Source organism: Spermophilus citellus, assembly GCF_964194105.1.
Source record: "Spermophilus citellus genome assembly, chromosome: 6".
Lineage (NCBI taxonomy): Eukaryota > Metazoa > Chordata > Mammalia > Rodentia > Sciuridae > Spermophilus > Spermophilus citellus.
This window is the reverse complement of record NC_138187.1, coordinates 130,414,361-130,442,358: the sequence shown is the minus strand read 5'-3', so window position 1 is coordinate 130,442,358 and position 27,998 is coordinate 130,414,361. Positions and strand designations below refer to the sequence as shown.

Sequence of the window (27,998 nt, the reverse complement as noted above, 5' to 3'; positions counted from 1 at the left end):
CTACCCCTCCCTTGCCCTCCCCGTCTCCCTCCTCCTCCTCGTCCTCCTCCTCCTCGTCCTCCTCCTCCTCCTCCAGCTCAGGTGGCAGTTTCTCCGGGAGCCGCTCACCTTTCGGGAGCAGGGGAAGCGGCCCCGCTCCGGGGCAGGGACCCCAGCAGGACGCAGGGCGCAGGGCGCGGCGCCCAGCCCCGCAGTCTCCCGGCGGTAGCGGGCGGGCGCGCGGCGACCCAGGACACGCGCGGCGCGTCCCGCGGGAGGTGCGGTGAGTGCGGCCGGCGGACCGCGAGCTGCGCGAGCCGGGAGGTCGGAGGAGGGGGCACCGCGGCGCCCGGGGAAAGGAGCAAAGGTAAGCCGAGCGGCCCTTAAAGGCGCCGGTCTGCTTCGCCCCAGGGCGAGGGGTTGGAGGGCAGTGCCGGAGCAGCGAGGGGAGATCGGCGATCACGAGACGTGCGTGTGTGTGTTGGGGGGTGGGAGATGCCCTGGAAAGGCCATTCCCAAGTTCCAGGTGCTCTGGAGGGAAGGCTATTTCGCAGTCGCAGAACCCGCGCCCCGCAGGGACTCTCCATCTGGGACTCGCTTTGGCCCCTGAGCTACCGTCGGAACCCTGCAAAGCAAAGTTTTCCACCCCGTGAGAGCTAGGCGTTTTCTAAGCGCCCTTCCTCTGGGAAGGGCAAGGGTCAGGAGTCCCTGGTGACCAGAGGACCCAAGAGTGTGGGGCCAGATCGCTGCCTTGAAGAGCTTTCTGGGCTCTGGTGAACTTTCCAGATCGGCAGCATGAGAGGTGGAGGGGGTGGGAGTCCAGAGCCCTGGAGAGAACGTGGGAGGACACGTGAAACCCTGCAGGTCCAGCGTCGCGGGTACGTGTTAAAGAGGGGCCGTTGGGGAATGTGCCTCTTCCTTCTCTGGACGCCTGGGAAGTCCAGAGGGGCAGTGACACCCCCGCCCCATCAGCAGTGGACAAAGGGTTAAGGCAGCCATGGGGAAAAAAGGGTGGGTGGCCTGTTGGGCTAAGGAGGTGTGGCTTGAGAATTCTGCTGCCTTTGGGGAAGGCCATCAGGAGTCTGAAATCCGAATGGGGTATGGGCTGCAGGCATCTGTTTCCCAACCTGGGGGCAGGTTCCCTGAGCCGCTGCAGGCCTTGCAGTGGGAATTAGGCAAAGAGGCAGTGACCAATTTTCTGTGCTGTGGCGTAAACACCCTCCTAGGCACCAGTGATCCTGACGGTGGGGATGGGAGATTTGGAGCTGAGGAGTGGGAAGCCCAGTCCCCAGAACCTCTTTGGCTCTGGGTGCTGCTATCTGCCCTGCATCCCCACCCCCAGCACAGCCTGAGCAACCTTCCCTGGCTTTCCCCATCTGTGGCCTGTGGCTTGATCCCTGTGACTCACAGACACCACGGACTTGCCCCTTCCCTGTCAGCACCTTGTGAGATTTGGCATGTGAGGCCTCCCCCACCCAGGCATGGGCACACAGCCATTCCTGGACAGTGACCTGAAGGAATAAAATCCTTGAGAACACCTGGAACCTGACTGACAGGCATGTCCCCGGAAATCCCCCACCTTTACTCTGCCTTGGAAGGAGCCTGGGAAAATGTCGCCTGGGGTCAGGAGATTGCAAGAGGCTTGGGTTTGCATCCTGAAGGAATCTTAGAGAGAGGGTCACCTTGTCACAGCAAAGCTCTTTGCCTGTTACCTCCCGGAGATTCTGGATGACTGACTTCACCGCTGCCCCATAACCTGGGGGTGTCCCTGACCATGCGGTTCCTAGGACTCTCCCTGCTTGCTGGCTACCCGTACCCTGCAGGAGGCTAGAAGAAGCTCTCCATCTTCTTCGAAAACTCAGAGCAGATGGACATCGATAAGTTCTATTCCATTTCTGAATGCCTCGTGACTGCTATTTATTGACCATCTACTGAGTGCCAAACGGTGTGTCCCAACAACTTTGTGAAATACGTGCTACTATTCCCATTTCACAGGCCAGGAAACTGAGACTGAGAGAAACTCTCCCAAGGTGGTGAGGAGCTGGGATCCAGCCCACTTCATCCCTCCTCAAACCCCTGCCTCAGCACAGGCAGGTCCCAGGTCACTCTGGAGTCCCTCAGGGGAAGGAAGGATGGGGTGGTGCTGTAAGTAATGGGGCTCCCCTTTGTCCCATGCCAGGGAGAACCAGATGTGGTTCAGATGTGGGGACCAGATGTGGGCAGCAAGTAGGTTCCTAGGCTGGGATCTCATGAGAGACTTCCCCTGAGGTCGAGAGGAGAGGGGCCACCTTTTGGACAGGCCTCAGTCCTCGGCGCATGCGGCCCTGCCTGTGCCTTGGGAGCTGGCTTCCCGCTGCAGGGCAAAGCATGGCTCAGCTATTCCCAGCCTCCTGTCCCACCCAGCCTCTCCTCTCTGGGGTCACCTGTTTAGGACTTATCCTCCTTTTGATTCCTTCTTTCCTTCTCTAATTGAACTTGAGAGCTGAAGGGGAGGGCAAACCTTACTGGAATCCAGCTCTGGCCACATTAGCTGTTTGACTGCCCAAGCTGTGTGGCACGGGACAAAGGGAGCCTCATTATTCACAGCACCCTTCCACCCTTCCTCCCCTGAGGACTCCAGAGTGGGCTGGGACCTGCCTATGATGGGAGGGGTGGAGAGTCCCCAGCAAGCTCCCGACGCCCCAGCCTTTTCTTCACACATGGAGGGGACTCATCAGAGGAAGGATTGTTGTAGGAATTAAATGCTAATAACACACAGTGCCTACAGCAGAGCTACAGGAGTGGTCGTAGTCGCTACCGGGAAAGGGAATTTCCTAGTGGTGGCACTGGGGCTGGCTCTGCAGTAGAGACCAAGGCTGGCTTTCCTAACCCCCATCAGGCCAAGCTGTTAGAAAGAATCCTTCTCGCTCCTCCAGATTGGGGAGGAAGGTTCTAGATAAGAGGATGAGGGTGGAGTTGGATGGGAACCTTCCAGGAGGGACTAGTAGTATGTGTTAGTTTCCAGGGTCCGTAAGGTGGGCACAGGTAGCCGCAGAACCACCAGCCTCCTTCTCCGAGGTGCCTTTGGCAGGGCCTCCTTTTCCTGGGACAAGAGGACTCTCTCCTTGTACTTAATTATTTGCAGTCCCTGTTCTGCTCTGTTGTCCATGAGGAAGTGGCTGGCCCCGATCCAGACCCACCTGATTAGCTTCACCCCTTTGGGAAAAAGTCACATATCTTTTCTCCAGCCCTGTCCTTCCATGACCCCTTTCTTCCCTTGTCCTGGACCCTTCGCCTTTGCCCTCCAGTTGTCCACTGCTGAATGGGCACTTTCCCATCTCAGGGGGTGGGGACAGACCAAGGCTAGTGTTGTCCCAGCCCCCACAGCTGTATGCAATGTACATGTGTGTGCATTTGCATGTGCATGCATGCGTGCATGGGAGTGCGTGTACACACACACACACACACACACACACACACACTCACACACACACACAACTTTGGGATGGTCAGGGGCCCAGGATCACTACAGGGTTGGGGCCAGGCCTGGCAGGAACTGGCCTGTCATACAGCAGCAGATCGGGAAGAAGGAAAGCAGGGGCACTGTGAGCCCAGCCTGTCTGCAGGAGAGCCCATCTGCTCCTGAGGTCTCCACGGCTCTGTCTGCAGAGGAGAAGGGGATGGAGTAGAGTGTGAGGTCCGCCCTCAACTAATAGGGGTCTTGAAGCTCCCCGACAACCTGGATGATGCTGGTGATTCAGGACACCATGCTCTGGGAACACTGGCCCAAATATTTGAAAGGACAGTGGTGAGATCCTCTTTGTTAGGACTCTTTTGTGTGTGTGTGTGTGTGTGTGTGTGTGTGTGTGTGCGCGCGCGCTCCCCCCTCCCCCGCCAATGCCTCCACTAAAGTCTTCCCTGGAGAAAGAGGGCTGGAGGCAGACGAGATGACCCAAATGTGGCACTTGACGTGTTCATTCATTATTATATGCTGCGTACATGTCTCCTGACCACCATGGGTGGAGGCGGCATAAGGACTTTGGGGTTGGTTTGGGGTTGGTTTAAACCCGGACTCTGCCACTCAGTAATTGGTTGCCTTAGGTAGGTAAGGCATTACCTGACCATCCAAGTTTTATTATCATCCCCATTTTAACTAAGGAAACTGAAACTTTGGGATGGTCAAGGGGCCAACCAAGTTTCAGTTTCCTTAGTTAAAATGGGGATGATAATAGTATTACCTCATGTGGTTGTAGGGTTTCCAATGAGATAATGTCCATGACATTCCCATTATTATTGAGGGATGGTGGCACACAGAGTTCTTGGGCCATCCTTGGAAGTTACAGTGCCTTTGGCCTGTATTCTTTTTTCTGAAGTCAGGACCCCTGTGGACACCAGGGCTCAGGCCCCAAATTAGGAAGGAATTCTCTTCTTAAAATGTTTCTTCCCGCTGGGTGCGGTGGCTCATTCCCATAACTCTATCAACCCAGGAGGCTGAGGCAGGAGGATCACAAGCTAGAAGCCAGCCTCAGCAATTTAGTGAGGGCCCAAGCAACTTAGCAAGATCTTGTCTCAAAATAAAAAAATAAAAAGGCTTTAAAGTGCTCCTGGGTTTGATCCTCAGTATTAAAAAAAAAGTTTTGGGCTGGGGTTATGGCTCAGTGGTAGAGCACTTGCCTCACATGCATGGGACACTGGATTTGATCCTCATAACCACATAAATAAATAAAATAAAGGTATTGTATCTGTCTACAACTAAAAATTTTTAATTTTTTTTTTAAGTTTCTTCCCTCACTCTGGACTCTCTAACCATTTCATCATTCAGGCAAAGCTCTGGGGTGCATTGCGCCTGCACCCTTGCCTGCCTAAAGAAGCCTGCCCTTTATGTGGGGGAGTCCCCCCAGGAACCAAGCTTTCTTCTGTCCTCTGGCCCTAGCCACCCAGCAGAGGAGACCTTTGCAGGGTGACTAGGCACAGGAGGGGACATGGCTGTCCTGGAGGGATCTACTGCCTGGAAGCAGAAGTAATGGCAGGTTCTGTGCAAAGGGCATCCCTCACGACAGGAGCGTGGGGTCTTTAGGTTCGAGGCCAGGCAGGAGGTCACAGAGCCCCTCCGTGACCTGTGTGGAGCCCCGTGGGCAGCATTCTCTGCCGTGGGTGGGTGGAGTGCCATGTTCTGTGCCATTTTCTTCCACCCCATGGAAGGTGGCCCTTGAGTGGGCTGCTGACTTCCTTAGCTATGGTGCCCATTGGCCCTGGGGGAGCAGAGGACGTTGAACTTCAGTTTCCATAGTTCTGGTCTCCTCTCCACTCTGACATTTGAAGTAGCTTTGGGCAGGTCAGTGCCCCTTCTAGGTCTTGCCTTCTTGGCCTGAAGAACAAGAGCACAGACCAGGGGATTTCTGAAGCCCCATCCAAGACTGTGGTGGGTGGCTCCAACTTTTGTCAGTGAGCTGTGCTCTGAAGCCCTGGGAGGAACTCGGCCTTCTGTTCCTCCAAACTTCAGAGCCCAGGGCTTTCCTCCATGATGCCTGGCTGCCTGGTCCTTGCCATGGCTCAGATGAGCAAGGAAACTCTAGAAGAGTCCACCCCTATCAGAGAGGAGGAGAAAAGTACTGAAGAAGTGAATACTGGATTCAAATGCCACAAAGGTACTGGTTGCTCACAGGTTGGCAAACCATGGCTCTCAGCCAAATCTTGCCTGGTTTTGTTATAGTCCATGAGCTAAGAAATAGTTTTCACAGCTGAGCACAGTGGCACGTGCCCATAATCCCAGCAGCTTGGGAGGATTATGGGTATGAGGTTCGAGAGTTCAAAGCCAACCTCAGCAATTTAGTGAGGCCCTAAGCAACTCAGTGAGACACTGTCTCTAAATAAAATTCAAAAAATGGCTGGGGATATGGCTCCGTGGTTAAGCACTCCTGGTACCAAAAAAAGAAAAAGAAATAGCTTTCACATTTTTTTAAATGGTTGGGAAAAAATAAGAAGAAAAAAACAATATTTTGTAACACTTTAAATAATTGTATAAAATTCATATTTTAATGTTCTTAAATAAATTTTTCCTGTAATATAGCCACACTCATTCATTTTACAGGGTTAGTATTACATCATGGTCACAGAGCTGATGGCCTGCAGAGCCCAAAGTATGGACTGTCTTCTTTGTACCGAAGAAGCTTTCTGACCCCCCCACTCAAGATAATCATAGCTCTCTCTCGGCCTTGCACTAAATCCTTCTGGAATCTCAGGCTAAAAATACTTTCTTTTCATTTAAAAAGCTGTGTTGCCATTTTCTTATTAGGTAAGCAATAAATGTTCATCGTGGAAGTGTTAGAAGATGCAGATGAGCAAAAAGGAGACAATAAAATCACCCGTAATTCTGCCACCCAGACATGTTGACCTCTTGCCTCCTGGATGATACACGATGTGTCAGTGTTGGCATGTGTGTGTGACAGTAACATACCTCCTGCCCCAGGTGTAGCATCTGCCCTCTTCACTTGGAGACACCTCTCGAGCTCGACCCTGGGGCCTCACATCTGAGACTCAGGGGCCTAGAGGGGCTGGAGCTGGGAATCTGGGAGCCCTCAGCACGTGGCGTGGGTGGTGGTTTCCACCATGGGAGAGGATGAGGTCACCCAGGAAATGGTGCAGAGGGAGGAAGCACAAAGGGCCAAAGAGGGAACTCTGGGTGTGCCGGCATTCAGGGACAGGTAGAGGAAGTGAGTCCACCAGCTGTGGGAGGGAGAAAGTACGAGACCAGGGGTCAAGGTTTCATGGAGGCCAAGGCAGAGGAATATGAGATGCAGGGCATAGGACGGTGCCTGGTGCTGAGCAGGTGCTTCTGAAATGAGGAAGTGACTGGAAGAAGTCTCAAGGAGCCTGGATCCTGGGTTTGAGTGACACTGACAAGGGGCACTTAGAGAACAGAGAACAACTGTGGGCTGATGGAAAGTTCCCCAGAGAAGATCATGGCCGCAGGGGGAGCTGGGAGGCAGTACAGGTCAAGGTGGTCCGCTGGCCCAGCCTGGTGAGGGAGGCCAGGCAGCATCTAAAGAGCAAGAGGAGGGACGAGGCAGATGATCAGGGACCTGAGGACTGGTCAGAGGAGCCTGGTGGAGTTCCTGGGGGTAACCTGAAGCTCCAGCCACTAAGGTTGGGACAAGGAGGGATGGAGAAGATGGCCAAGGGACATGGCCTCATGTGGGCCAGGCTGGTGGGACAGAGTATAAATAGGACTGTGGTTAAGGGATGCTGGGAAGTCCTCCCCTCACCCTCCCTGCTCATGCGATTCAGAGGTTCCCCAGGGATGCCAGGGCTCAGAGGCCCCTGCTGCTCTGTTGCTAAAGTTGGGCATGGAGAGAAACCCGGAGATGTGAATAAAGGTCCTTGACAGGCCACCAAGAAAGCTGGCATCCTTGCATCTGGATGCCAGGAGCGAAAGGGTGGCTAAGCTTGATGCCCTTTATCTCTTCTGTTTGTGTGGCTGCAGGTGGAAATGAGTGAGCTGTCCCTTTGGGACGTGAGGAGTACCTGAAGAGGTTGCAGACCTCTTTATAAGGTTTTGTTTTTAATTAATTATTCCTACATATTTATAAGTTTTGATGTGATGTTCTGATATATGTGTACATTGTGTAATGATCAAATTAGGGTAATTAACACCTTCTTCATCTCCAACATTTCTCATTTCTTCATGGGGAGAACACTCAAAATCTTCTAGCTGTTTTTCTTTTCTTTTCTCCCTTTTTTCTTTTTCTTTTTTTTTTTTTTTTACTGGAGATTGAACTCCGGGGCACTCAACCACTGAGCCACCTCCCCAGCCCTATCTTGTATTTTATTTAGAGACAGGGTCTCACTGAGCTGCTTAGCACCTCGCTTTTGCTGAGGCTGGCTTTGAACTCGCCATCCTCCTGCCTCAGCCTCTCAGCTGCTGGGATTATAAGCATGTGCCACCGCACCTGGCCCTTTTTTTTTTTCCCATACTGGGGGCTGAACCCAGGGCATGCACCACTGAGCCACATCCCCAGCCTTTTTTTTTTAAATTTATTTATTTATTTTTTGTGGTGCTGGGGATTGAACCCACGTCCTTGTGCATACGAGACAAGTACTCTATCAGCTGAGCTGTATCACCAGCCGTTTTTTTTTTTTTTTAAGACAGGGTCTTTTAAGTTGTTGAGGCTGGCCTTGAACTTGCAATTCTTCTGCCTCAGTCTCCCAAGTAGCTGGAATTACGGGCATGTACACCTGACCTACTAGCTATTTGGAACTATGCAATACATAATTATTAACTAATCCTCCTACTGTGCAATAGAATACCAGAAGTTATTACTCCTGACTCTAACTTTGTACCCATCGGCCAACATTTCTTCTGTTGCCTCCTACCTGCTCTCCAGCTCTGGTAACCATCACTCTACTCTCTGCTTCTTTTGAGTTCAATATTTTTAGATTGAACATTGTCTCTCTGTGTCTGGCTTATTTTGATGTCCTCCAGGTCCATCTATGTCACAATTGGCAGGATTGCCTTCCTTTTTATGGTTTAATAATATTCCACTGCAGATGTATATCACATTTTTAAAATCCATTCAGCCAGGCACAGTGGTGCACGCTGTAATCTCAGAAGTTCAGGAGGCCAAGGCAGGAGGATCACAAGTTCAAAGCCAGCCTGAGCAACTTAGTGAGGCCCTACATAACTTAGTAAGAACCTGTCTTGAAATAAAAGTAAAAAGGTCTGGGGATGTGGCTCAGTAGCTAAACACCCCTGGGTTCAATCCCTGGTACCAAAGGGAAAAATAAATCCATTCATTATTTGATAGACACTTAGTTTGTTTCATGCCTTGGTTATTGTGAACAATGTTGCAGTGAACACAGGAGAGAAGACCTCTCTGGCATACCGAGTTTAGTTCCTTTGGCTATGTACTTGGTAGTGGGATTGCTGGATTGTGGACTTTAGAATTTTGTAATATGCTGGGTGAGGTAGGTGGAGGTGCTGTTTTGAGGGTCTTTAAAGAGAGCTGCTAAAAGGAACAGAGAGGGCCTGCTCTGGCTGGTGGGCGGGGGGAACACAGACTTTGGGAGCAGGAGGATATGGGAGGTGGAGGCTGTACCTTCTCTGGCCCCTGGCTCCTGCCTATGGTGTGGTCATGCACGGCTTCCCAGGGTAAGTGACACCTGAATTGATTTGAGAGTGGTTCCACCAAGGAAAAAATTGAGGAAGGGCATCTCAGGCCAAATAGTTGGCAGGTCCTACACACTCAGGACCAAGGCTCACAGAGGGCATCTTGTCCTGTCTTATCATTTGGAAATTCAGGTCCTCCAAGATTACAGGCCAGCCTTAGCTGGTTCTCCAGAATGATCAAAAAGAAAATACGAGGCCTGGTGCAGTGATGCCTGCCAGAAATCCTAGGGACTCAGGAGGCTGAAGCAGGAGGATTGCAAGTTCAAGGCCAACCTGGACGGCTCAGTGAGACCCTGTCTCAAAATACAAATATAAAAGGGGCTGGATATAAAGATTAGTGGTAAAGTGCCACTGGGTTTAATCCCCAGAACCAAGGGAGAAAAAATATATATATCAGAAGATGCAATATCTGCCTCTATTCCTTGAGCTCAGGAAGCCAGAAGCAGCAGAAAAGACTTCAGTAGGACTATGAGGAGCCCACACGGAGGGCTTAGGAGTAAGATTGTGAGGGGTTAGGAGGGGCTATCTATAGGGGTCAAGACCAAGGCCTGAGCCTAGGTCATGCACCTGCCCAGTGAGGTTCTGAGACTCTGCCTCTAAGTGATGAGAGCCCAGGAGGAGGGTCCCAGGGCCCTGCCAACTCCTTCCTCACAAACCTTGGAAGCCCCAGCTTTCTGCATATTGGGTTGGAAGCTCTCGTTAGCATTTTTCTCATTCCATTTCACCCCTCACTGTCGCACCGCCAGCCCAGAGACCTCCACAGACCCCACTTGGGGAGTTGCTGCTGGTCGGGCAGCTGATCTTCTGGCCCAGCCTCCCTCCCATCACCCACTACCATCCAAGCCACGCAGAGGGTGAGAGAAGGGTCAGGTTATAGCTGAGGCCTTGAGTCACTGGTCATTTGTGGGTTCATTCTGGGCCAGGCCCCATGTCAGGCTGTGGGTGTAATGATGAGTGAGACCCAGCCCTTGCCTGCTCAAGGGCAAACTAGGGAACTAGATAAGTCAAGTAGATAAGTCGAGTGCTGTGGGAGCGTGAGAGGGACCCTCACCTGGCTGGAGTCAGCAAGGCCCCAGGAGAGCCAAGGGGCACTGTGGCCAGCACCAGGGAAGAGGTCATGCCTGACTTGAGCCCTGAGGGATATCACAGCCCAGTTTGGGGTCCACACGGGCTGCTGTGGGTGCTGCAAGGAGGACGTGTCTAATTTTACCTTGAGGAAGGAGGTGTGGCCCTGCACAGCTTCCCAGGGGAAGTGACACTCAAGTTGAGTTTGGGAGTGGTTTTACCCAGGGAAAAATTGAGGAAGGGCATCCCAAGCCAAATGGATGGTCAGTGCAAAGCGGTAGGGAGGGAGGGGAGTGTTTTTTGTTTTTTTCTGGGAATGCCAAGTTCATTCAATCAAACTGGAACCAGAGGGTAGGAGCAAGAGCTGACCATCAAGAAGATGGTGATCTGAACACAAGAGGCCTGCTCTGTGGGTCCTGGAGCTGGAACTCTTCCTGAGGGCAGTATTAACTCTGGAGCACTTTAAACATGGGAGGGATATCACCAGAGAGCAGCTGAAGAAGTTAAGTCTGGTGCCTGATGGCATCTGGATTGAAGATTAGGTAATGTCCCCATTTAGCAGACAAAGAAACTGAGACATGGGGTATCTCCCCAGGTCACAGTGCTAGTAAGTGGAGTTTCTTCTGTGACACCAAATGGTACTGAATTTTGGGGAGGAGGGCTGGAGAGCATGTGGCCCTACTGTAGGATGTTTCTGATTAGACTGTACACAGTCTACCTCTGAGCTATACTCCCAGCACCAAATTAAAAAAAAAAAAAAAAAAAGACACTCTAGGGCCCAGGGGTGCATTTGTCCAAAGAAGCAGAGGCAACCCTGAGCCTAGACACTTCCCCTCCTGGCCTGGCTCCCTGCAGGTCTGTCTGGTTTTCTCCCACAAGGCCTTCCCCACCTTCTTCCTGCGTTCCAAACAGAAGCTGTGGGAATGTTCTCTGGTTCCATCACCGTCCAGAGCATTTGTTCCTCATCAGGGTGATTAGAGGCCTGTCTGTTCCCTTTGGTTGTGGCCATCCCAAGGGCCCCAGGCCTGCAGTCTCCCTCACCCAGTCTGGGGCAGGGCAAGGTCATTGGAGAGGCCTCCTGGGCTTCTGCTGCTGCTGCTGCTGCTAGAGCTGCAGACAGTTGGGGGGAAGGGGTGGTGAGACTCCCACAACCCCCCAAGGTTTGTCCAGCTGTGCAGAGCAGGGTCTGTTGGAGGATGAAGGAAGAGATGGTATCAGCAGGCTCCCTGCGGCACAGTTCTCCCTGGGAGGAGGGAGTGTCTCTGAGGCCCAGCTCATGACGTCTGCAAACTTGGTCAGCCGTTGCCTTTAGTTCTTTGAAACTCTCCCAAGGCCCAAAGTGGCCAAGTGATCAAGATCGGGGGCAGGAAGTGGGAGGCAAAGGGTATCATAAGGATCCAGGATGTCAGTCAGGCTTTGGAACTAGGGTCAGACCCTGTGGGCTTTGGAAAGTAGACGGTGGCCAGTTATATCCTTCATCCCTTGTGCCTGAGCCTACAGAGACAGAAAAACAGAGAGGGACTTGGGGTAGTATCTACCATGTTCTGGAACTCGGTAGGAGCTCAGCATGTGCCTATAAAGCAGACACTTGCTGCTGTGTATCAACAGCACTTGGTGTAGGGATCCAGGCACCCTGGTGAGAGTGACAAGTGGGAAGTCAGTCCCCATCTGAGGAGGGCCCTGGTGGTCCTGGAGGGCTGGAGAAGCTTCTGGAGACCCAAGAAACCTGAGCTGCATGTAGGGGGCTTCTGCTGGGCAAAGCCAGTGTAGTAGGAGTGAGGAGGGGCTTGGTCTGGGAGGAAGGAGCCCCAGATCTTGAAGTTAGGCTGGGAACTTGGGGCTTGTGCAGGTGGAAGCCAAAGGGGTGGCTGGAAAGGGGTTTTCTGAGTCGTCCCCAAGCCTGGTCCCTGAGGTGAAGGGGTGAAGTCTACCCTCTGTGCCTCACTGCACCTGGAAGCTCTGGCAGGCTGAGGCTACTTCCAGGTCCCCTGCCTGCTCTGCCAGGTTGGGGTCTCCCGGGAGCCCAGCCTCCTGGGGTCCAGGGAGCAGAAGGCTGAGAATATATACTACCTGGACCATGGGCCCCAGAAGCTGGCCTGACCTGCTGTGTGGAACTTTCTTCCCTTCTGAGATGGAGAAGGAGACCTGTCCCCCAGGGCACTGGCCCTGTCCTATGTGGCCCTGCAGAGTTGTCTAAGCAGGGGGACCTGCCTTCCTGGCCTCTCCCCTTCTCAGTCTTGTAGTTCAGGACTGGAGGTAGCTGCCATGATTCCTGCTTCCTGCCCCTCCTCCATCCGGGGTCTCAGCACCCAGGGAGAAGAAGTCTGGAGGGATGTTTGATGACATCTCTCCGGAGCCTTCTCTCTGGCAGCTCCTTCTGTCTGAGCAGGCACTTGAGATAAGAGGGCCATCAGTTCCTGGATGCTGTCCTGGTGCCGCTCCTGGCTCAGCTGCTCTGCTCAGGTGTTGTTGGACATGGACTTCCCACCAGCACCTTCACCCCCAGAGCTCCTGGTCCCCACCAGGGACTGCTCCATCTTTCTGGTTGCTCAGCCAGATCCTCTCAGGGTCATGCATGCTTGGCTCCCTTCTCATACCCCAAATATAACCTATCTGCAAACTCCTGGGGCTCCTCCCGGCTCCAGCCTCTTCTTACGACCTCCACAGCTCTTGCTGGCCCCGGCCACCACCACCTCCACCTGGATCACTATAGCAGCCTTCTGCAGCTCTGCCCCTTGTCCACAGCAACGTCTTAACACAGCAACCAGAAGGAGCTATTAAAGTCTCACTGGGATCTTGTCACTCATCTGCTCAAACTCTGGGAGGCCCCACACAACCGCTGCACACTCCCCTTTGGCCTCCTCTCCATCCACACTTTTGTAGAACATGGAAGACCTACGCCTGCCTCAGGACTTTTGCATCTGCTTTTTTCCCTTGCCAACCTGCTTCCCCCAGATTCTGCAGGAAGCTTCATCCCCTACACCTACCGGGAACTATTTCTGAGAGGCTACCTTCCCCGGAAGGCCTCAACGACCCAATTTAAACTTGCAACATGGCGTACCTCCCACGCCATCCTCTTTCCTGCTGGATTTCCCTTTATTGCACTTGTCGCCGTCCACTATGCATTTGATTTGTTTATATTTTACTGTCTGCATCTCTCACCTCCATTAGAATGGACAAGGGCAGGGGCTGGGGATCTAGTTCAGTGATGGAGCAGTTACCTAGCACCTGCAGGGCCTCGCTTCCGTCCCGGGCACTTTTTAGGCAGGGGCAGAAATGAGTGTCTGTCTCCTTCATCCAGGATTCTCAGGGCCTCCCCCAGTGCCTGGCATGTCGTGCATGTTCAACAAATCATCGCTGAGAGCCAAGGCCATGGGGGAGTACACCACGTGGCCATGGCTCACGAGTGGAGGCACTGGGAGCCTGCACTGGGGTTGTCTGGCTGTGACTCAGTGTGTGGCGGGGACACCTGGAGGGGAGATCAGTACAGGCCACCGGAGGGCACAGAGCTGCCAGGGCTCCGTGAGGAGAAGGGAGTGATGTGGGCACAGCGTGTGCGCTTGGCAGCAACCGGGAAACTGCGGCATGACTTTGAGCAAGTCACCGCCTCTCCTGGAGCCTCCGTGTCCGGCTGAGAGAGGGTGGGAGTGGAGACTGCGTGGGGCCTCCCCTGCGGATACTCCGGCAGCCTGGCCCTTCTCACTGATGCGCGGTGGCCTCCGGCAAGTGCTCCGTTTCCTCCCGATGTGGCTCCTCCTTCCTCCTTCTGTGCCACCCGCTTTTTGGGCACCAACAGGAAGTGCTGGGCAGTCAGTATGTGCCCAGCAGGAAGTGAGGGAGGGAGGCCGGGAGGGTCCCCTGCTTCCCTGGGGCTCTTTGCCCACCCACCTCTGCTGCGGTCCCCTCCTCCATGCCGGGCCAGCACCCTGGACGCCTGTTGCTCGCTTCCCCTGGCACCAGTTGCACGGGGACAGCCCCAGATGGCTCCCTGGCCCAGGGACAAAGGCCACACTGTGCCTGGCCCTGGGCTGGCCTTAGGCTGGGTCACACTGAGCCCTTCTGTCCCAGTTGGGGGTGAGGGGCAGACAGCACCAAGGTGACAGGCCTTTTTCCTGTTTCCCTTCCCCCTCAGCCCCCAAATCTAAGGAGCTGACTCTCCCAAGGGAAAAGTGACAGAAGCATCTTGTGTCTTGAGTTAGCGAACAACAGATCATTCACTGCCCGGTCTGCCCTGTCACACCCAAGACCCTGCCGGGTTCAATACCCTGATTGTCCCCAGCGGAGAGAGACGTCCCACTCTGTGCTCGGGTCACCACCCCCGCCGCCTGCTCCTCTGTCACCATCAGGAAGTCCATCCCTGCATCTGACCTCTATCCCTCCCGCTGCAGTGACAGCCACTTCCTCTTGGTCTCTTCTCCAGCAGGTGGAGAGCAGCTGGTCCTCATCCCTCTGCAGCACTTTGGCCCTACATTCCTGCTCCAGTCAGCTGCCCCCAGCTCCGCCCTCCCTTTGGCTCCCTGTCCCACCCTCTACCCCACCCCAGGCTGAGAGCTGGCTCTACCATCCTAACTGAACCCCGGGGAGCGGGTGTGATTCAGGGCCTGTTGTCCTTTGTCTGGCAGAAACTCGGGACCCCCCTCTCAGAGGGTTGTAATGAGCTCCCCTCCCCCGATGGCACAAGCCAGAGCCAGGGTGTGAGATTTATGGCAGCTACTGGTAGATTCCTGAGCCACCAACCCAACAGGCCATCCCATAAATCCCAGACGGCAAGATGGTTTTATGAGGAAGCCTTGTTTTTAGAAAGGGGTGTGGCTGGTCCCTCCTGGCAGAGCTCAGACCTCAGGGAGCCAAGTGCCTGCCTCCCCTGCCCCCACTAGGGTGACCATGACCAGGGCTGGGAACATCAGGTTGTGAACCACAGAAGTGCCTGTCTCTGGGACAGTGACACTTCCTCTTCCAGAGGGATCTCCTGCTGCACTGGGCCTACCCCCAGCCCCCACCCCCAATCTGAGGGTGTCCCACCTCAGCAGAGGGCAGGCTGGAAACGTGGGCACATAATCAGCCCTGACTGGGACTCCAAATGCTTCCCAGCTATGGGCTCCGTGTGCAGGTCATTGGAGAGGCTGTCTAAAAATGCATTTTCCGCCGGGCACAGTGGCACATGCCTGTGATCCCATCTACTGAGGAGGCTGAGGCAGGAGGATGGCAAGCTCGAGGCCAGCCTGGGTAACAATGAGAACCTGTCTCAAAGAATGCATTTTTCTTGCCTAGCATACTCAAGGCCCTGGGTTCAACCTCTAGATCATAGTGGCAAAAAAAAACCCAGAAAATAAAAAATAAAAGAAAGCATTCTCCCAGGCACCAGCCTCCAAGCCTTAAGAATTTGAGAGTGAGACCCAGACATTTGAATTTTTTTTTTTAACTTTGCTCCCTGGTGATGCTGATAGCCACTTTTGCAAACAATTCATCTGTACAAGGATATCTCTGCTGTCCTTTTTGGCTAGAAAACGAGTCACCAGGTAGGGCATGTCTGACTCTTCTTGTCATATATCCTGCCACCAACATGAAGCCTCCATCTGGGTCACCTTGGCTGGAGGCTGCACACCGAGGTGTGGGACAGGGTGGCTGTCCTCTGGGAGTTTCTGTCAGTGACAGTCCTGCAGACCGTGGACTTGTGACATCACACAAAGGCCCTGAGAGTGGCTGAGGCTGGCTGGCAAGACTGCGTTTTGGGATGGAAAGAGTCTAAGGCTTGTGGGCTTTGGCAAGGAAGCTGGGAGAAGAGTTCTCTGCTAGCCTCTCTTGGAAGGAGGCATCACTAGTCCCTGAGTCCCTTGAGAATAGGAACCACGCATCTCTCACCTCTCTAACCCCAGGGCCCAGCACCCTGTAGCATATAGGTGCTCAGTCTATGGCATGTTGAGCTGACCTGAGTGACGCTTCAGGGCCTCATGGCCTCATGCCGGAAAATACGGACCCGAGGCTTCTCCTCTGAGAGGTGCTGGCCTGGGCTCAGGCAAGCTGGAAGGCCACAACTTAGCTACGGTTGGGGGCAGCCAGAAGCATGCAGTGTCAGAGGGAGAATCCAGGCTGGCTGAGGACAGAAGGACATGGTTATTAAGCAAAGCAAACATGTTACTGACCCATAATCCCTTAAAACTGGGAGGGTTCTGGAGGGGTCTGGTTTCCTTGGCAACTAGGTGCTGGCCAGGGGCAGGACTGAGCATCCTCCAGGAATGGTCTGTGCCTTGCATGGGACTGTAGGGCGGCCCCTCCCATCACAGAGTGACCCTGGTGCCTTCTTAGGGTGGGGAGCTTGTGTAGCCTTTTGGTCCAGGGCCTCCCCTGCAGTCGAAGGCTATATGGCAAAACAGGATGAGGGGACAGCTGCACTGGGAGCTTATGAACCCAGGAAGGGAAGGAGAAGGGAGGGGAGGAGAGATGGGAAGCCCCACTTTGAGGTTTCAGAGGCAGGGGGAGAAAGAGGAGTCTGGGATGGAGCAGTTAGCAAGGATCACTGGTCATTGGAAGCCTGTCCTCTTATACTGAGGCCAATAGGAGCTAAGCAGCCAGGGAGGGGGACTCTTCTGGCTGGGGAAGGGGCCCTGGGGGTGAGAGTAGCCCCCCGCCTTGTGTTCTTAGTGGAGGACACCCTGTCTGCTCAGCAGACTCTGGCTTGGGAGGGGCCAGAAGGGCTCTGACCTTTCCTTCCCTGGGGCCTTCTCTGTTTCCGGCAAACTTCTGTATTTCCCCTGGGACCTTCAACTGCTCCTGGCCTCCATATGTCAGCTAGAGAGAGCTAGGGCTGGGCCCGCTCCTGGGCTCCTTCCCTCCTTCGCTCCTCTCCTCTCTTTTCCGGACTCCTGTGGCCCAGGGCAAGCCAGACAGACTTTCCAATACCAATATCAGGGTGTAAAGGAGGCTTGGACCAGATGGTGTCCTAGGGGTGCAGACCATGCCGACGCTGGGCTCGTGGGCATCTATCAGTGTGGCTCCCTGACTGCTGACCCTCTGAAGCTCCTGCAAGTGGACAAAGAGCTGCTGGCCTGAGGAGCAATTCTGGCCCCCTCCCTGCCATGCCAGCCCTCCCCTGAGAACTCACTAGACCCTCAGCAGCCAAAGAGTTGGCATGGCAGGAGGGGTCCTGAAGGACCCCCTGCACATCGTGCAAACTAGGCAATGCCGTTGTGACCATCTCCCCAGGGAAAGGATTGGGGAGGGGGCTGAGAGTCACTGGGAAGAAGGAACTGGGTTAGGTCCCACCCCCTGGACTCTGGTTAAGAAGTCACAATTCTGAGCCAGGCACAGTGGTGCACGCTTGTAATCCCAGCGGTTTGGGAGGCTGTGAAAGGAGGATCACAAGTTCAAAGCCAGCCTCAGCAACTTAGCAAGGTCCTAAGCAACTCGGCAAGACCCTGTCTCTAAATAAAATACAAAAAGGGCTGGGGATGTGCTCCGAGGCTAAGCGCCCCTGGGCTCCATTCCTGGTACACACACACACACACACACACACACACACACACACAGTCAATTCTGCAATGTGCAGGGCTGCAGAGCTTGGTGGGAAGAAGAGCAGCCCCCAAATGTGGATTTGGTTCCAGGACTCCGCTGCTGGTCCCTGATGATCATGAACAAGATGAAGAACTTTAAGCGCCGGTTCTCGCTGTCAGTGCCGCGCACGGAGACCATCGAGGAATCCTTGGCTGAATTCACTGAGCAGTTTAACCAGCTCCACAACCAGAGGAATGAGGGTGAGGGGTCAGGCCACTCTGCGCTCTCCTACCCCGACTTTCCAGAAAGCTCCTGCTTGCCCTGCCCACCAGCCACCAGCCACCACAGTTCCCCACAGCCTTTGGGGAGAAGGACAGGTTGGGTGGGCAGTGGGGCCTTCCTCCCCCTCTGGCAGACTGGCAGGGAGGGGCCCTGATGCCTGTCCCTCTCAGACCTGCAGCTCAGTCCTCTTGGCAGAGACCCTGTACCGGAGCCCAATGCCTTCTCCCCTACAGACAACGGGGAGGAGCCCGGGCAGCTGTCCCCTGGCACGCAGTACCAGCGACGGCAGAACCAGCGTCGCTTCTCCATGGAGGTGAGGGAACTCTGTCTTTACTCCACCTCTGTGGACTATAATCTCCTTGTCTTTAAAACTGTTGTCGTGAGGATTAAATGAATTGATATTTGCCAAGTGCTTGGAATATTCCTGGAACATAGCAAAGGCTAGACAACTTGACTGTGGTTCTCGTGACTCATCGGCATGTGCCAAAAATATGAAAAATAGGCTTACAGAATTACAGTATCTGAAGGCACGAGATTTATGTTCTATAGGTGGTGGTACTGTGGCCCAGAGAGGGGAAGGAAACTCCTGAGGCCACACAGCAACCCTTGGGTATTCACATGTGACTCTGAGCACACCCTTGAAGCAGCCGTGAGCCTGGGGTCACGGCCCGTGGCTTGGTTCTGCTACGGTTGCTATATACAGACCTGGACCCAGAGTGAGGATCAAGGGCCCTGAGGTCTTAGCTACCCCCGGAGCCAAGGCAGTGACCCCATCTCAATCTGGTCACCACAGGACATCAGCAAGAGGCTGTCTCTGCCCATGGATATCCGCCTGCCCCAGGAGTTTCTCCAGAAGCTACAGCTGGAAAGCCCAGATCTGCCCAAGCCTCTCAGCCGCATGTCGCGCCGTGCCTCCCTGGTGAGTCCAAAGAGGGTCAGAGGTCCTGAGGGTGATCTACCCTCTTTCCAGCATCACTTACTTATCAGTCCTGACTTTGTCTGTCCCAGCTGTGGACTGTAGTGGTTTCCAGAAAGATTCCTGGGCTTCTGGTGCCACCTGCTGGCCTCTGGATTCAAATAGATGTCCCACCCGTTCAGATGATCCCACCCGTTAAGACTGACAGGCCAGCTGTCTTGTGCTTCTCCGTCCTACCTGCCTACCAGATCTGTGGGGAGCATTGTACAAAACACAGACTCCGGGCCCCACTCCAGACACCTGCAGAATTAGCTTCTGGGTGGGGCCCAGGAATCTGTCTTGCTCCGAGTTAGCAACACCTGAGCTAGAAGAGGTGTGCCCATGAGAGAGTGCTGGCGAGGCATGTTCTGACCCAGACACCACCTTGCGAGGCAGAAAAAGACCCAGCACCTGCCCAGAGGGACCTAGTTATCTGAGCAAGACAGACAGGGGATCGAGGCGGGCAGCGATCCCAGGTGCAGAGCTCTGGGTCCCACACCCCCCAATGTCATCGGAGGAAGAAACTCACACTTCAAGGGCCCTCTCCACTGTCACAGGGATGAAGGGAAAAGAAGAGGAAGGATTTGAGGCTGTCCTCACCTCTGCAGATGGGGGTCTCACTCTCTTTCCTCCCAGAGGCTGGAGGTCGGGGAGGCGGGCAGTAGGTGGGGTTGTGGGGACTTTCCATCTCAGAGCACCTGTGTCTCCCTTTCAGTCAGATATCGGCTTTGGGAAACTGGAAACGTACGTGAAGCTGGACAAACTGGGGGAGGTAAGTGGCTGGGTTTGGTCTCCTCCTGGTAGCCGTGCCAGGGCATGTGGGCCCTGCCCCCCCCCCATGTTGCCTGCCCCACCAAGGCACATGACCTTGGCCTCCTGGCCAGCCTTTAGCAGGCTTTGCAGTGAGCCTTGACCCTGAATGAGGGCATGAGGACAGTAGCCCATGGGCTCTGAGCACACGCTAGCCTTTTCTTCTTGCAAGTACTTCCGGCTGAGATTTAAATCCCAAGTCTGCTGTTCACTAGCGCTATGACCTCTCTCTGCCTCAGTTTCTCCTGCTCAGTGGTGATAGTGACTGTTCCACCTCCTAGGGTTGTTGTGAGGACCGAGTGGGTCACTATAATAAGCTTATGTACAGCATTTAGACATTGCCTGGCACCTAGTCAGGGTATGTCCCTAAACTATTTCTGTCACCACTGTGTCAGGCTTTGTGTTACAGGCCTGAGGTGGGCGCAGGGAGGAGGAAGACCTTTTCCCTCAACAGGTTCAAAGAGGAGACCTGCGTGTCAACATCAATATGATATGAGGAAGAACAAAGCTGGCATTATAATTAGGGGGCACTCGGCATGCTGGGGCTGGAGGAGGGAGCAATGTTCTGACCAGCAGGTGTTAGGGTGCTCCACAGAGGAAGTAGCTTAGGGAAAACCGAATTCCAGTGAGGGGAAGGGTGCTCAGGTAGAAGACCCAGCCCATGCACAGGGACAAAGGGAAGGCCCGGGACAGTGTGACATGAACGTTCCTGGGGCTGATGGCTGGCTCTTCATCCTAGGGCACCTATGCCACGGTCTTCAAGGGGCGCAGCAAGCTGACAGAGAACCTGGTAGCCCTGAAGGAGATCCGGCTGGAGCACGAGGAAGGGGCGCCCTGCACTGCCATCCGAGAGGGTACAGTGTCACAGGGCCCTGCATGCCCCTGGGGCTTCTTGGAGGAGGCATCGGCCACTTGGGCCCCAGTGGGAGCCCGGGGTGGGGGAGCCACTGTTAACCCCAGGAAGACAGGGTGTGAGGGGTACGTGGGGCCCTGGGGACCCAGGCGGGCCTGTCTCTCCAGTGTCTCTGCTGAAGAACCTGAAGCACGCCAATATTGTGACCCTGCACGACCTCATCCACACAGACCGCTCCCTCACCCTGGTGTTTGAGTACCTGGTGAGCTGGGCTGAGACTAGCAGCCTCTCCCCCTTGCGGCAGGGGTGGGGTGTGGCAAGGGACAGGGGGAACGAGGGAGTGGGAGAGGTGGGGCAAGGGGTGGCCCAGGCCTTGTTCTAGAATCAGGCTTTCGGATGCTCCTGTGCAGCAGTGGGTCAAGGGCTCAGGCTTAGGGGCGACTTGGAGCCAGGGACCTGTCCTGAGGCTTGGGCTCTGCCCAGACCTCAGTCTGATCTACTCAGTCTATTCAGGTCAATGCAGAACTGAGTCAGGCTCTGTGTTCCAGGACAGTGACTTGAAGCAGTATTTGGACCACTGTGGAAACCTTATGAGCATGCATAATGTCAAGGTGAGGGCCTCCGAGGCAGGGGTCCCCACCTACCGTGACATCCCCCTTCCCAAAAGTTCAGCAAGGGAGCCCACTCTCACCACCAGGGCCCCGGTTCCCCCAGCTACTGTGTTTGCTCAGGCCTTCAAATGCGGGAAGCAGGGAAAGCCACTGCCGTTCAGTGAGCCCAGGAGCTGGGCTGAGTGCCTTACCCCAGGAGCACGGAAACATGCCCTCCCCGACTGTCTAGCTGTTGATGTAAAACCCTTCTAACTCGGAGCATCCGTTTCCCCACCTGTCAAATGGGAGCATGAGCTACCTGCCAGAATGAAGAGAGGCTTCTGGGGAAGCTGGGAGGGATGGAGAGCCTCTTCTGGTATTTTGTTAAAGAACCAAGAGCATACATCCCCACACAGGCAGGGGACCCAGTGTGCCTCCCGCCATACCCCTTGGCTGGAGAACTCTTGGGCATCCTGCAAACTCACTGGCTCCTCTCCACAGCTGGGGCCTTCTGGTCCGATGGGATTCCCTGTTGTGCATGGGGACCAGGATGGGGCTGCAGGGTGGGTAGGAGAACCAGGTAGCTTCTCCAGGGACTTTCCTGACCTCACCCCAAGTCCCTGCCCCTGTTCCAATCCCAGCCTTACAGATGGGACACACTCCTTTCTCTTCCTTCCTCCTTAGATTTTCATGTTCCAACTGCTCCGGGGCCTGGCCTACTGTCACCGACGCAAAATCCTGCACCGGGACCTGAAACCCCAGAACCTGCTCATCAATGAGAGAGGCGAGCTGAAGCTGGCTGACTTTGGTGAGGCGAGGGTGGGGATGTGACATCACCGAGGTGCACAGCTTCTAAGGATGCTGGTGCTGTGGGAGGGCTCTGGTCTGCCCAGAAGTACCTGTGAGCAAAGGTTGTGTGATATGTCTGTTCCTAGGACTGGCCCGAGCCAAGTCGGTGCCCACAAAGACCTACTCCAACGAGGTGGTGACCCTATGGTACAGGCCCCCGGATGTGCTGCTGGGATCCACAGAGTATTCCACCCCGATCGATATGTGGTGAGCAATCAAGGGTGGAGGGGAGGAAGAGGGGCTGTCCATACCCCTAGACTCTGGAAAGAACTGCCAGGCCTCCTTGATGAAGCCACGGGGCTCCCTCCTGCACTGGATATTAAAAACTTAAGTGTGGCACAGATCAGGGTTTCTCCAGCTTAAATAAAGGCTCCAGCACTGTGCTTAGGTCATACCCCGCCAAGGGGTGTGTAGGGGGAGGGTACTGGAGGGCCCCTACAGTAAATATGAATCTTCTCCAAGCATCAGTCCTTGTGAAAATTTTGAAAAGGACAGGATACATTATTTTTCTGTTAAAAATAACAGATATATGATTTGGGATAAAATGAAAAACAGCCCAAATTTAAAGCTAACACATTGGTTTCTGCTGAATAGCCACTGTGTGTTTGCCCCCAGGGCTCCCTAGAAGTCCTGTTGAAAGAACTGCTACTTGGGCAGTGCACACTTATACCTATTAAGGGTGAAAGGGAAAGGGCACACCTCCTAGTGCCCATGGCAGCCCCCAGAGAGGGGCTGTAGTAAGAGACTGGGTAATTCTAGGAGGCTCCCCTGTCCTGAGCCACCCCCACCCCTACCTTGACCCCTCAGCCATCTGTGGCAGGGTGACCTTGGTACCCTGGTGGAGCAACCTTAGTAAGGCATGCTGCCCCATCCTGATGCCACCCTGCCCCTTGCTCCCCGCAGGGGCGTGGGCTGCATCCACTACGAGATGGCCACCGGGAGGCCCCTCTTCCCCGGCTCCACAGTCAAGGAGGAGCTGCACCTCATCTTCCGCCTCCTCGGTTAGTCTCCTGCCGCTCCCTCCCTCTCGCCACCAGGGGGCACTAGAACTCTTCCAGTCCAGGCGCAGGGACGCCCTGGGAAGAGCCGCTTATCTCAACCGAGCAGGGACCTCATGGCCTCGGTCATTCTTGGCTGCCTCCTTTGACACTGCACCCCTCACGTCGGCCTTCACCCCGCCCGTATCTCTTCTCTCCAGGGACCCCTACGGAAGAGACGTGGCCCGGCGTGACGGCTCTCTCCGAGTTCCGAGCCTACAACTTCCCGGGGTACCTCCCGCAGCCGCTCCTCAGCCACGCCCCCAGGTAGCCACGCCCCCAGGTAGCCACGCCCCGCTGCGGTCCATGCTCTGAGTCCTGGAGTGGCCCCTCCCCGCCCTGCCCTGCAGCGCAGGTGCCAGCTCCTCCTTCTTGCAGGTTGGACACGGATGGCATCCACCTGCTGACCGGCCTCCTCTTGGTAAGTGCCCCACCACCACCGTTGAGCCCAGGAAGAGGCAGCCGGAGAGCCCAAGCCCCAAGTTCCCACCCCCGCCCTGTGCCCCAGTTTCTGAGGCTCATAGTCTCGCCGCGATCTGCGCCCCCAAGGCCCAGGAGGAGCGCTGGTTTCCATACCCTGCCTTTGAAGACAGCTTCACATTCCAAATCCTAGTTCAGATCTGCTTCCGAGCTGGGTAGCTTTAGGCATGTTCCAGAGGACTTTTCTGTGCTTCCGTTCCCTCAACGCAAGATGGAATGAATGATTCATACTTTACAAGGTGCTCTTGAGCAAACAGTACGATCGTGGGATGCAAAGTGTTGCACACTATAGAGGACAGTTATTGGTCTTACCCACGAACATTACCACTATTTCGGGTGATGATCTTGGTTGTCTTAGCATCTGTATTTCAATCTCAAGATCAATTCACTCCCCTGAAGTCCTTTTTATGTGAGCTGGACACCTGGGAGCCTGAAGTCTGAGACTGCCCAGGATTGGGTCAGTGGGGGCCTGTGTCTGACTCCAAGGGCTCCTCAGGATAGATTCTGCCCACCCATCTTGGTGATCTAACTTAGCATAGGAGACACTGCCCATAGGGGCCTCCATGTCCCCCAGCTGGGACCCAGTAGCCCACCCTATGCTTTCAGTATGAATCCAAGAGTCGCTTGTCAGCAGAGGCAGCCCTGAGTCACCCCTACTTCCGGTCTCTGGGAGAGCGAGTGCACCAGCTAGAAGACAGTGAGTATCTAAGGGGCCAGGACCATCCCAGAATCAAGGAAAGCTGGCAGCAGGAGTGGGTGGGACAGCTGAAACAGAGTCCAGAGGCCCAGTTCCCACTGAGCAGCCTTGGGCATTTGGCTCCCCCCCCCACCCTCTAACTAAGGGGGCAGACTCTCAGATCTGAGTGGTTGCTGAAGTGCTGGGTTAAGTCCTCCTGGGCCAGTCCTGAAGGGCTACCCAGCCAGGGTGCCCTCAGCTCCATGGACTCAAGGGGATGAGGGCAGCAGGTTCCAGGAACAGGTCTGCTCTACCCAACCCGCTCCCTCTCTTCTCTCATCCAGCTGCCTCCATCTTCTCCTTGAAGGAGATCCAGCTCCAGAAGGACCCAGGTTACCGTGGCTTGGCCTTCCAGCAGCCAGGTAGGGCCTCATGCCTCCCAGCGGCTCCCCTTGGTAAAGGAGGCCAGGCAGGCTACCACTCCCCAGTGGGGACCTCCCTCTCAAGGAATAGAGATGAGCCCAGAAGCTCCCTGTGTTAGGGAGTCATCATGGTCCCTCCTCAACCCTGTCCAGACTGCCTTGTCCAGTCCTTCCTCAACACCCCAGATAGATTGCTGCATTTGACAGGTGCATGCCCTTTTTGGTACATTCTCTCTGCAGACCCTGAGCCCTCTGGCATCTGGGAGAACTACTTTGTCCCCAGAACAGCCAGAGGCCTTGGACCTGACAAGTGTTTTCCTTGCATTATCTCATTCAATCCTTAAAATACCCCATAAAGGTACAAATCATGTTCCCTAGTGAAACTGAGGCTCTGAGAGGTTAAATCACAATTTCATGCAGCTCAAAAGTACCAGAGATGAGCGGTTAGCCCAGGACTGCCTGACTTCTGAGCCCCCAGATCTCAGGCACCTTGCAGCCTAGCCTCCTCCCTGCAGTCCCACCCATTCCTCCGTTCTCCAGGTCGAGGGAAGAACCGGCGGCAGAGCATCTTCTGAGGTGGGCCCACCCTGCTGCAGCTTGGGGGACAAGAGGTCACATGGAATCCAAGTTTGGGTAGGATGAGACCATTGGAGGACTGAGGAACGAGAGCCCGTGGCTGGAAGACTGTGTGGCAGCCTTGCTGGTCACAGCTGTTTCCTCTCCCTTCTTCCCACACACCTCCCTGGTGGCCTTTGCCTGGACACCAACCCTTGTCAGCCACTGTGGGGCCTGAGTTGCTCCCCTGAGAGGAGATGAGGGGGCAGGGAGAGACCTGGGACCCTCTCCCCACCTGAAGTGCTTGGATGTCAGCGTGGGACCCGCCTGGACAGACAGGAGAATTCAGGTGCCTGGCTGAGTACGGTGCCCCGGATATGGGTTCCACCGTGCCTCCCTCTGGGGCCTGCCTGCCCCAGTTGGCAGATCCCCTTTCTGACCCCTTAGAGCCCACACACATTTCATCTTCTCCTTTGAGAGCAAGAAGGGGCATGGCAGCTTGTCTGGGAACCCAGAATACTGGGTGCTGATATGTGCCTAAGGCCAGCCCCACCTCAGGGGCAGATGTCTCTGTTGCCGTAGGAATGGCAGCCTGTCCTCTGGTCCTCCCCAGCCTGCTGTCTTTCCCCTCCTCGCCAGAGGCCCCGTGTGCTCCCTGGCTTGAACCAAGGCCGAGCAGCACCAGCCTGCTGCTCCATGTCCAGCTGCATCCAGAGGTGGCCTGGTACTGCCGGCCGCACTCCTGCCACCTCAGCCAGCCCCCGCCTGTCTCCCCAGTCTGGATGGAGTTGCCTTAATTTGGCAGGTGGCAGAGTGTACACTGCCCTTGGAGCTCTGACCCAGCTCCTACTGTCCCCTTTCCAAGAACCGCCCCTGCTGTTCTTATCCCTGAGTGTCGATAAGTCAGCCCTGGGTTGGGGCCCTGAGGACAGCACCCAGATGTGCAAGGTCACCCTGACACTGGTACCAGGCCCTGACACTGGTACCAGGCCAGCCTCTGCCCTCAGGGGCTGGCACAACCTTCTCTGTTCCTTTCTTCCCAGTCCTATGGGTCGGTTCACCTGATCCTGGCACCAGCTTCCCCAGAAGGTGGTCATGAGTAGGACGGGTGTCAGTGCCACAGCCTGAGGTAAAATGGGAGGGGAGCAGGGTTCACCCCCCAGCACCCCTCTTGTATTCCCAAGGTTTCCTCAACATGTGGCTGAATCTTGAAGGGCAAAGGCTGAGGGGAGGCCAGGCCCTGCTTCCTCCATGAGCCCCCTCCCAGCCCAAGCCCCTCAGCCTGGGGAGCAGCCCTGGAGTCTGGGCTCCCCCAGCCCCCCATTCTTCCCCCACTGTACTGTGAATATCCTGTGACTCAGCACAAAGACAGATAATATATTTAATTCATGTTGTACAGAAAGGAGCGATTAGTCTCCTGCAGGAAAGCTGACTGGTAGATCAATGCCAAAGATGGAGAACTGAAGCCCCCCTCCAGCCTAATGATCGGAGCTGGGGCTTGCTTGTATACACACACACATATAAAGTGGAGAGAGAGTTTGGTTTGTGCTTATCTCTGAACCATCCTGGGTGCCAGGGAATTCCCTGCTGCATTCAGGGCCAGATGTTCTCTCTGGTGGGGATCACTGAAGGTTGCCTCGGTGGGGATGGAAGGGCCTGGGATCCTGTATTCTGGATCCCTAGGCCCAGGTTGGTGCTTGGGGCTGACCAATAGAACGGTGTGCGGGGGGGGGGGGTGTCTTAGTCTGGGGTGGAGCCCAGGATCTGGTGCAGCCGACCCTGGAATCCCTATACTAAATAGGATTATTGCTAGAAACCTCAAGTCCACCTCTTCTGCTGCTCAGGTTACCTCTTTATTAGGGTCTGGTCACATTTCTGTCACATACAGGCCTTGGTTCTCAGAGTCCTGCAGTTTTCCAACTCAGTGTCCAGGACTGTCCTCCCAGGACCATTCTGAGAATGCAAGACCCCCCCAACCACGCCCCCTGATGCTACCTACACTGCGTCCTCAACCCGGGTCTTGAGAACTTGGTGATTTGCCGTCATACCTGAGGGGCAGCTGCTCCCCAGAGGTGGAGACCAATGTTTAGAGGCTGTTGATGTCTCCTCAGGCCACAAAAGTCAGGGGCAGGGTGGGCTTGATTTCTGCCCAGCACCAATTCCACTACACTACACCTCTTCAGCTGTCCTAGGCAGCTAGATACCAAAGTGTAGGACCCGACCAGACCTCAGACAATTAGTGCTTACTGGGAGGGGACTGGGGGATCAGAGTGGAGGCTTTAAGCTGATTTTTTTTTCTTTTGATACATATCCCCAACCCTTTTTATTTTTTAAGACGAGGTCTCAGGCTACGTTGCCCAAACTGGCCTTGAACTTGAGATCCTCCTGTTTTAGTCACTGGGATTACAGGTTTTCACTGCTGCCCCTGACTTTAAGCTGAATTTGAAGGCAACCAGATGAAACCTGTCTAATAAGCACCTGCCCCATGCCAGACACCGTGCCCAGGCTTGTCTCATTGATCTGCACAATATCCCCTTTCCCTCTGCTTTGCCCGTGACAGTAGGCCCCCAGAGGTTAAGTGATTTGCCCCAGGTCTGTGTGCCACTCCAGCCCTTGGTCTTCAGGGAGGGGAGGAGCACGCAGGAGGAGAGATGAAGACGGTGCAGAGGGCCACAGGCAGCAAGCAAATGCGAGGAAGAACCTGGGCATGCTGCTGTGCTGGAGTACCTGGAGGCCACTGTGTGGCCAGGGGACATGGCAACCTTCTGCACGCAGACGCACCTACATCTTTCAGTCTTCCTGGGGCAGC

At 55.0% G+C, this 27,998-nt stretch overlaps 1 protein-coding gene across 2 annotated transcripts; it reads left to right on the top strand.

Moving 5' to 3' along the window:
• The first annotated feature begins 213 nt into the window (after window positions 1-213).
• CDK18 (cyclin dependent kinase 18) lies at window positions 214-26,730 on the top strand. 2 transcript variants are annotated; one of them, XM_081299412.1, is made up of 16 exons: window positions 214-346; window positions 17,791-17,940; window positions 18,196-18,275; window positions 18,756-18,881; window positions 19,633-19,689; window positions 20,467-20,581; window positions 20,748-20,842; window positions 21,129-21,191; window positions 21,855-21,978; window positions 22,106-22,226; window positions 22,923-23,020; window positions 23,218-23,323; window positions 23,435-23,477; window positions 24,143-24,233; window positions 24,557-24,634; window positions 25,175-26,730. In XM_081299412.1, exons 2-16 carry the CDS (start codon window positions 17,811-17,813, stop codon window positions 25,207-25,209), a joined length of 1,362 nt encoding a protein of 453 aa, XP_081155538.1. In that variant the 5' UTR covers window positions 214-346; window positions 17,791-17,810; the 3' UTR covers window positions 25,210-26,730. The 2 variants fall into 2 exon arrangements, with proteins under 2 accessions (XP_081155538.1, XP_081155537.1); XM_081299411.1 differs by having other exon boundaries at window positions 20,730-20,842.
• The last annotated feature ends 1,268 nt before the right edge of the window (window positions 26,731-27,998 follow it).

Bases quoted from the DNA above. Each gene is read 5' to 3' on its own strand.
- CDK18 (XM_081299411.1), top strand. From the start codon at position 17,811: ATGATCATGAACAAGATGAAGAACTTTAAGCGCCGGTTCTCGCTGTCA. The intron at 17,941-18,195 runs GTGAGGGGTCAG...TCTCCCCTACAG, and splicing joins CCACAACCAGAGGAATGAGG to ACAACGGGGAGGAGCCCGGG. The intron at 23,324-23,434 runs GTAGCCACGCCC...TCCTTCTTGCAG, and splicing joins CTCCTCAGCCACGCCCCCAG to GTTGGACACGGATGGCATCC.